This window comes from Heterodontus francisci, chromosome 29 (genome assembly GCF_036365525.1).
Source record: "Heterodontus francisci isolate sHetFra1 chromosome 29, sHetFra1.hap1, whole genome shotgun sequence".
NCBI lineage: Eukaryota > Metazoa > Chordata > Chondrichthyes > Heterodontiformes > Heterodontidae > Heterodontus > Heterodontus francisci.
The window spans coordinates 58,294,010-58,302,845 of NC_090399.1; the positions used below are offsets into that span (position 1 = coordinate 58,294,010).

The 8,836-nt window shown below is 46.4% G+C and overlaps 1 protein-coding gene across 1 annotated transcript; it reads left to right on the forward strand.

Annotated features, from left to right (window-relative positions):
* Positions 1–2,452: 2,452 nt before the first annotated feature.
* On the forward strand, positions 2,453–4,522 carry LOC137346043 (probable G-protein coupled receptor 139). Its single transcript, XM_068009336.1, has 2 exons — positions 2,453–3,325; positions 3,422–4,522. The coding sequence occupies exons 1-2, from the start codon at positions 2,516–2,518 to the stop codon at positions 3,563–3,565; spliced, it is 954 nt and encodes a 317-aa protein (XP_067865437.1). The 5' UTR covers positions 2,453–2,515; the 3' UTR covers positions 3,566–4,522.
* Positions 4,523–8,836: the final 4,314 nt, after the last annotated feature.

The following is an 8,836-nucleotide window of genomic DNA, read 5'->3' on the forward strand; positions in this document are numbered from 1 at the left end:
ACCACATCCCCTCCTGTCCCTATATTTCCCTACCACCTACCTATACCAGGGGCAATTGCTAATGGCCAATTTACCTATCAACCTGCAAGTCTTTGGCATGTGGGAGGAAACTGGAGCACCCGGAGGAAACCCACGCAGACACAGGGAGAACTTGCAAACTCCACACAGGCAGTACCCAGAATTGAACCCGGGTCGCTGGAGGTGTGAGGCTGCGGTGCTAACCACTGCGCCACTGTGCCGCCACTGCTGAGGCTTTCCGAAAGTCGGATCAACCGATATCCACCATTGGGCCGAAGGGCCTGTTTCGGTGCTGAATTCCTGATGACTCCTTGAAACGGCATTGTGTTTGAGTTCCCGACTTAATCCGCAAGGTTTTCTCATCAATACTGCTTTTAAGTGTATGCTTAGGTACGGGATGCGTAATTCCGTGAAACTTGACCTTCAATCTTTAAGAACCTTATTTATTTTGGGAGTTATTAAAAATACACCTTAAGGGGATTTGCAGAGTAGATGCTGGGTGTTTTTGAGGCAGAGCAAGCGTCAAGAATTGGAGCTGCAGTCTCAGAATGAAGGGTCGGTCATTTCGGACTGTGATGAGGAGAAATTTCTTCACTCAAAGAATTGTGAATCTTTGGAATTCTCTACTCCAGAGAGCTGTGGATCCCCCATTGGTGAGAATATTCAAGACACAAATCCGCAGGTTTTGTTGGATATTCGGGGAATCAAGGGATATAGGATAGTGCGGGACAATACAGTTCAGGTAGGAGATTGGCCATAACCGTGTTGAATGGTGTAGCAGACTCGAAGGGCCGAATGGCCTACTCCTGCTCTTGTCCTTATATTACGTACACATCGAACATCTCTAACATTTTCTGAATGCATAGTGGGAGCAACAACTTCAAATGAAATCATTTTTCTTAATATTGTGTGTTTTACCTGTGTATCATTTCCTGCCATTCTGCTGTGCAGAGCACCTGACATAAAGAACACCTCTCAAATGGAAATCAGGTAGTTGTTCAGGAAAGGCAGCTATATGGATAGTCCTAGAAAAGAAGCTGTAATATCATGATAGCTTGTGTTTTGACCATTTTGTAACCTTGTTTTATTTAATCTTTAATTGTTCTACAATGAGCCGATCTTCTCTAACTGTTACACCAAATGATGTAAACTATCATATTTTCCCCAGCATTACTACTGGAACAAACGGGCTTCTCCTTGGGAATTTTCCATCTGATGTGTTTGGGGGAGGAGGTATATTTACACAGGGATGCCAGATAGACCAGACTGAAGGAGCGATGCTCTCTGCCCCACCCACTGGTATCTGGTGTGTTGTATTCACATACAGAAGTGAAAATATCTCACTTTTACAAATGATTAGTGCTGATGGAAGTTAGGTTTTTTTTCTCAAATGAAGCTGGGACAACTGACCCAATGGTATTGCTAACAGATGCGGACACCTATTCATAGTTTTAGATGCTTCTCAAGGTTTCAGTGACATTGTGACGCTGCATAAAATAAGACATGTCAAGATGACTGACTGTTGCTTTTCCCTAACTGGCCTCACCGGTCAAATTCCACCAAACGGTTTGGTAAACCCTGACCCAACTGCCTGACAAATGTCTTTGCGAATTGGCTTCTTATTGTCTTGGCTCTCAGAGGTGCAGATGCTGAGCTGCTAAAGCATCTGAAGATAGTGTGCATTCTAGCTCAGGCTAGGACATTGAAGAACAATGGTCAGCTGTGACGGAGAACATAACCCCACATCATCACAGACATGATGCATTTTCACTGTCATGTGACTGATTGGGTATTTTTCATCAATGGTCACAAAGGTCACAGAGGGTCACCTCAATTACAGCCGCCACTTGCTTCATCACTTCAGCTGCCATTAAACTATTGAGCAGGTGCTTGTCTTCTGCATTACTTGGTGGCCAACTCATGGCTGCCTCGTGGGTTACCTTTTCCTTTCAAAGCCTCCTGTCTCCTCCTAGTGCCTTAATTCTTCAGCATTGTAAAACAAAACATCTGAAATTTTATAGATAACTTCGGAAATGTTCTCTCCCATTACGGCAGTCTTTAATTGTTCCCACTTCTTTCAATTTGAGAAAAGCACTTCCTGCTTCTATTACAAATGTGCCCCGAGACCTGTGTAAATTCCCATCTGGAGTTCTGCTATTAGCAGAATTCATAAAACTGGATGTTAACAACATAATTCCAATTGAATTTCTCCAATAGGCGAACTCTCCAAATACATCAGCTAAACCCAAAGAGGAAATTATATATCAGAGACAGAAAAAAGGTGGATGACAGAAGCTGAGAGATAAATAAAAAAGGAATGAGTTGACTGACAGAAAAAAGATGCACCACAATTAATATATTTTATCAACCTATTAATCCTCTCATTGTGAATAGAATCATTAATTTCTCTTTTCCTATCTTTATTGCAGCTAATTTATTAACGATTGTGATTCTCTCCCGTGGAAAATGCGGTCTCTCCAAATGTATCAGTCGTTATATGGTGGCCATGACAACAGCAGATCTACTGGTCCTAATATTTGATGTAATTCTGTATGAGATTAAGGAGATGTATTTCACAAATTCATTTCTGGATTACACCTCCATCTGTAGTCTTACATTCACCTTCAGTTTTATTTCCATTGATTGTTCTGTCTGGTTAACAGTCGCTTTCAGCTTTGATCGCTTTGTATCCATCTGTTACCAGAAACTGAGAAACAAATACTGCACAGAAAAAACTGCACTTGTCGTTATAGCAGCGGTGTGTGGACTTTCCGTTTTACAAAATATTCCATTTTACTTTGTAAATGAACCTGGAATAATGATTGATAACATACCATGGTTCTGTGTTGTAAAATCTGCATTCTATATTTTGCCTGTTTGGATGGTTTACTTGTGGCTTGACAGTATTTTAACCCCACTTGCTGCATTTTTCTTAATTTTGTTCTTCAATGCTCTGACCATCAGACACATTGTAGTGACCAATAGAGTCAGGAGGGGATTCCGGGAAAAGAGCAAAGATCCAGAGATAGAGAGCCGCAGGAAGTCCATCATATTACTGCTCGCTATTTCGGGCAGTTTTATCTTGTTATGGATTCTAATCTCCATCTGTCAGATTTCTGTACAATTTACGGAAAATCAATTTGACCAAAGTGATTACAATGACCCTTTCACCATCATGGAACAGACCGGATTCATGCTCCAGCGTTTGAGTTCCTGCACCAACACGGTTATTTATGCAGTGGCACAGACCAAGTTCAGAGATGAGTTAAAGAATATTATCAAATATCCCTTTACCCAGATGATCAAGGTAAATAAATTAAATTAATCGGAATGCGTTAAATTTATCTCCCCACCCACCCACCCCGGATTGGTCTCATATCATACACAATTATCTGCCGTTTAGATTGGATCTGTCCAACCACTCTACAGAGGCATATTGTTCCTGCTGTTTAATATACTACTGAAAATCAAGTTCTCTATTTGCCCTGGCGGAACTGTGGCCAGCAGAGCTGTCAACAGATTTGGAGAGACTCAAAGAGAAATGTGAGGGTAAATGTTTATGTTTACCATTTAAAGCTCTTTACAAAGCCTGACATAATCTCAATGAGTATTTAATGTCCAGAAAGTAAAGGTAAAGAACTAACTTATTCTGTTTACACCAATTTCTAACTGGTCAAATATTTACATAAAACCAATCCAGGTTTGGAAAGAATTAAATGTAGAAGTAAATTTGCGCGGCATTTTTGAAGAATTTACCTTTGTATCGGCTGCTTTAATGTTGTCATTGTATACAATAGGTTCAATTCAGCTTCACTCAAAGAAATACTGTTCTCCCTTTTTTAACAGACTATTGGTCTGATTGTTCAGTTTGCTGCAACTAGTTTGCTTGATGGATGAACCAGTTCACTCAGTTCAAGAATCTGATTGTTTGTGTGATTTGCTCAGCTACATATCTGCTTGGCTGCTTTTTGAATTTTAGTGATGAATTATTTAATTTCACGAAGCTTCGGGTCAATTAATATCATTAATATCATTTTCAGATCACAACAAATTGCTCTTGTTGACATACAGAAAGGACAGTGGCAGATTTCCCCAGTGGTGTGCCTTGGGCTATTGAATCATATAACATCGTGAATACAAGAAGCCGAGCAGGAGATGGTAAATATCCAAAAGGGATTCTATTTTTCAGGCAGTTAAATGGGCATAAATTCAGATGAGTTCATTAGCGGTGTGTTTCTCTTGCTCCAATCGTCCTCTACTCACCAGGCAATCCAACAGCCCCAGCGTAGGAACAGGAAATATATTCTGGAACATTTAAAATATTATCTGGAACATTTTAACTCCCTTGTTTGATGAGAAAATATTGACAGTTTTATTGCAGTAATAAAATATTTACAGCACTTTTACATGAGACATGCAATCTTATTATTTTCCAAAACATGAAACAACTGTAGCTATCTAAGTTACAACCACTGTTTATTTGGTTTATTAAAATTCAGTCACTGTGACAATTATACATAAAACAATATAAATGTCGTGTCACTCTGTTACATTACAAAGATAAGGAAAATCCTGGGAACTCACAGGATAGACAATAAAAATCTAAACCTATTCCCAGGTTCTTTTGTGATGAAGTTAAACTGATGCGTTCCTGCCAAGAAGTGAAAATAGTTTTTGTCATGATTTTTCTGATCCAAGCTCTCCATAACTTTGAGCTCCTCTCATCAGATCACCACTCTGTCTTTTACCTTGTCCCACTTTGTGTAAATGGAACGGAGATCAATATAGAAGATAGAGAATATAGTCTAATTCACGCTCCCTGGGCAACACAGAAGGAATCGAGACCAAATGTAATCTTGAAGAGAAGCAGAGTTAAAGATTTCAAAGATTAATGGAGCATAAAATCTAGAAATAATATAACCCCAGTTTTAAAGTGTTACATTGTGCTCCTATATTTCATGTCTTGTTATAAGTTCTGAACTCTATATTTATCTTGAAATACCTGGAATGTGTAATCAGACGGATTGTAAAACCGGTGTTGAACCTGAACGCACGTCATTGCACCAGGTGTGTTAGGTTTCAGTCAGGAATGTTTCCTCCATATTTTGTGCAGAGATTAATTTAACAATTACTCTCCCACATCCCCCCACTCCAAACCCATTTCCTTCTCATAACGATTATGGTGAAATTAACTTCAAAGGAATGAGACAAAACAGATCGCCTGGATTGTCAGTCTGAATTCTTTTTTGTGTTTTTCTGTGCTGCATTTCTCTGCACATCTGTGTCAAAAGCGTTTTCTTTTCTTCATTGGAAAAACTCTCTTCAATATAATACTTGAGAACTGCAACATTTAACCGATTTGGTGACTATAGTTTGAAACAGATGCCGAACAAGACATTGTGATGACAAAATGTTAACTATGAAACAAAAGGAAAACATGACAATAAACGAGCTGGTTTTCTCCCAGAGCATCTCACCTTTCACCAGTAATTAAACTGAATAGTATGAGATCAATATACTCCCCAACTTTTACCGTCAACTTCTAACCTTGAGGGCTTAGGGCCTAGGATGGGTGCAGCGCGAAGAAAGAGAATTCGGATTAGATTTTAGCTTCAGAACCAAAGAATCAACCGAACCGTTCACTATAACTGCAATTCAACCCGTTCTCCAGTCCAAGATGGAAATGATCATTCCTCACAGCACCAACCTCTTCAGTTTGTCCTCCTGAGAATCCACTCCTACTCCAGACGCTCGCGTCTCCATGTTGCCTTTCAGTATTTGCAGTGATTTTCACCCACTAGACGCCGGATCTGAGAGCATCAAACACAAAATGTAAAACTTAAATAACTAGAATGGTGCCGACCTTCGACTGACGGAGGGTGAGGTGGTTGGGGGGAATGCGGGAGGAATGTGGCTGAGAACCGACAGGGGAAAGTCCAAACTATGCAGCCCAGAAAAGGTGCCCAGTGAGGAACAATTACCACAGGTTATTAATAATAAAGTGAAGAAATCCCTCAGCAACGTGAGTGTTACAATAGGACAATGTCAGAGCAGTAATGATATTAACAGTCATGTATGAGAACAGCCTGCTAAATTACTGATCAGTGAGAGCAGGGACCAGGAACAGGCACACAAGGGAAAATAAACACATATAAATATAAGGAATGGGAATTGGAGCACGCCATTCAGTTCACTATAAAATTAAATTTGATGGAGATGAAGAGATCTTTTCTCAAATTCTCAAATCACTTTTCACCTTTTTGTTCCTGCACGAAGTAAATTTGAAATGTAAAATCAGATCAAAATCAGCTCATGGGCTGAATTATCATCAGAAAATCATCCAGGCAGAGCATTTCAAGATATAAAATCTATTTCTAGCTGAACATTATTTATTCGGTTTATAAACAATGTAAGGTCGCATAAGGCTTGTTTCTGCAGGTGTAACATCAGAATATGATCAGAAAGGGGGAGTTTCTGCAGCGTCACCACGTAATGACGTCAACGAGATGACGTCCGAGTGTTGCCGACCCGTCAATGGCCGCGATTCCCGCCTGATTCCCCCAACCTTAACCCACTCCCTCCCGCACTCGTCGCCTCAGTCGCTGCTTCCGCCTGTAGACGTGTGCTCGCTGCTCCATCCCGCCGCTCCTGTGCTCGCTGCTCCATCCCGCCGCTCCTGTCTGCTCGCTGCTCCATCCCGCCTCTCCTGTCTGCTGGCTGATCCATCCCGCCGCTCCTGTGCTCGCTGCTCCATCCCACGGCTCCTGACTGCTCCCTGCTCCATCCCACCGCTCCTGTCTGCTCGCTGCTCCATCCCACCGCTCCTGACTGCTCCCTGCTCCATCCCACCGCTCCTGACTGCTCGCTGCTCCATCCCACCGCTCCAGACTGCTCGCTGCTCCATCCCACCGCTCCTGACTGCTCGCTGCTCCATCCCACCGCTCCTGTGCTCGCTGCTCCATCCCACCGCTCCTGACAGCTCCCTGCTCCATCCCGCCGCTCCTGTGCTCGCTGCTCCATCCCGCTGCCCCTGTCTGCTCCCTGCTCCATCCCACCGCTCCTGACTGCTCGCTGCTCCATCCCACCGCTCCTGTGCTCGCTGCTCCATCCCACTGCTCCTGACTGCTCCCTGCTCCATCCCACTGCTCCTGTCTGCTCGCTGCTCCATCCCGCCGCTCCTGTCTGCTCGCTGATCCATCCCTCCGCTCCTGTGCTCGCTGCTCCATCCCACCGCTCCTGACTGCTCGCTGCTCCATCCCGCCACTCCTGACTGCTCACTGCTCCATCCAGCCGCTCCTGTCTGCTCGCTGATCCATCCCGCCGCTCCTGTCTGCTCGCTGATCCATCCAGCCGCTCCTGACTGTTCGCTAATCCATCCCACCGCTCCTGACTGCTCCCAGCTCCATCCCGCTGCTCCTGTCTGCTCGCTGCTCCATCCCTCCGCTCCTGTCTGCTCGCTAATCCATCCCTCCGCTCCTGTGCTCGCTGCTCCATCCCACCGCTCCTGACTGCTCCCTGCTCCATCCAGCCGCTCCTGTCTGCTCGCTAATCCATCCCTCCGCTCCTGCGCTCGCTGCTCCATCCCACGGCTCCTGACTGCTCCCTGCTCCATCCAGCCACTCCTGTCTGCTCGCTAATCCATCCCGCTGCTCCTGACTGCTTGCTGCTCCATCCCGCCGCTCCTGTCTGCTCGCTGATCCATCCCTCCGCTCCTGTCTGCTCGCTAATCCATCCCTCCGCTCCTGTGCTCGCTGCTCCATCCCACCGCTCCTGTCTGCTCGTTGATCCATCCCTCCGCTCCTGTCTGCTCACTAATCCATCCCTCCGCTCCTGTGCTCGCTGCTCCATCCAGCCGCTCCTGTCTGCTCGCTAATCCATCCCTCCGCTCCTGCGCTCGCTGCTCCATCCCACCGCTCCTGTCTGCTCGCTGCTCCATCCCGCCGCTCCTGTCTGCTCGCTGCTCCATACCACCGCTCCTGACTGCTCCCTGCTCCATCCCACCACTCCTGACTGCTCCCTGCTCCATCCTGCCGCTCCTGTCTGCTCGCTGCTCCATCCCGCCGCTCCTGACTGTTCGCTGCTCCATCCCGATGCTCCTGACTGCTCCCTGCTCCATCCCACCACTCCTGACTGCTCCCTGCTCCATCCTGTCGCTCCTGTCTGCTCGCTGCTCCATCCCGCCGCTCCTGACTGTTCGCTGCTCCATCCCGCCGCTCCTGTCTGCTCGCTGCTCCATCCCGCCGCTCCTGACTGCTCCCTGCTCCATCCCACCACTCCTGACTGCTCCCTGCTCCATCCTGCCGCTCCTGACTGCTCGCTGCTCCATCCCGCCGCTCCTGTCTGCTCGCTACTCCATCCCACTGCTACTGACTGCTCGCTGCTCCATCCCGCCACTCCTGTCTGCTCGCTGCTCCAGCCCGCCACTCCTGACTGCTTGCTGCTCCATCCAGCCGCTCCTGACTGCTCGCTGCTCCAACCTGCCGATCCTGTCTGCTTGCTGCTCCATCCCGCTGCTCCTGACTGCTTGCTGCTCCAACCTGCCGATCCTGTCTGCTTGCTGCTCCATCCCGCCGCTCCTGACTGCTCGCTGCTCCAACCTGCCGCTCCTGACTGCTTGCTGCTCCAACCTGCCGATCCTGTCTGCTTGCTGCTCCATCCCGCTGCTCCTGACTGCTTGCTGCTCCATCCCGCTGCTCCTGTCTGCTCGCTGCTCCAACCTGCCGATCCTTTCTGCTTGCTGCTCCATCCCACCGCTCCTGCCTGCTCACTGATCCATCCCGCCGCTCCTGTCTGCTCACTGATCCATCCCACCGCTCCT

Bases quoted from the DNA above. Each gene is read 5' to 3' on its own strand.
- LOC137346043 (XM_068009336.1), top strand. From the start codon at position 2,516: ATGGTGGCCATGACAACAGCAGATCTACTGGTCCTAATATTTGATGTA. The intron at 3,326-3,421 runs GTAAATAAATTA...TCTGCCGTTTAG, and splicing joins CCTTTACCCAGATGATCAAG to ATTGGATCTGTCCAACCACT.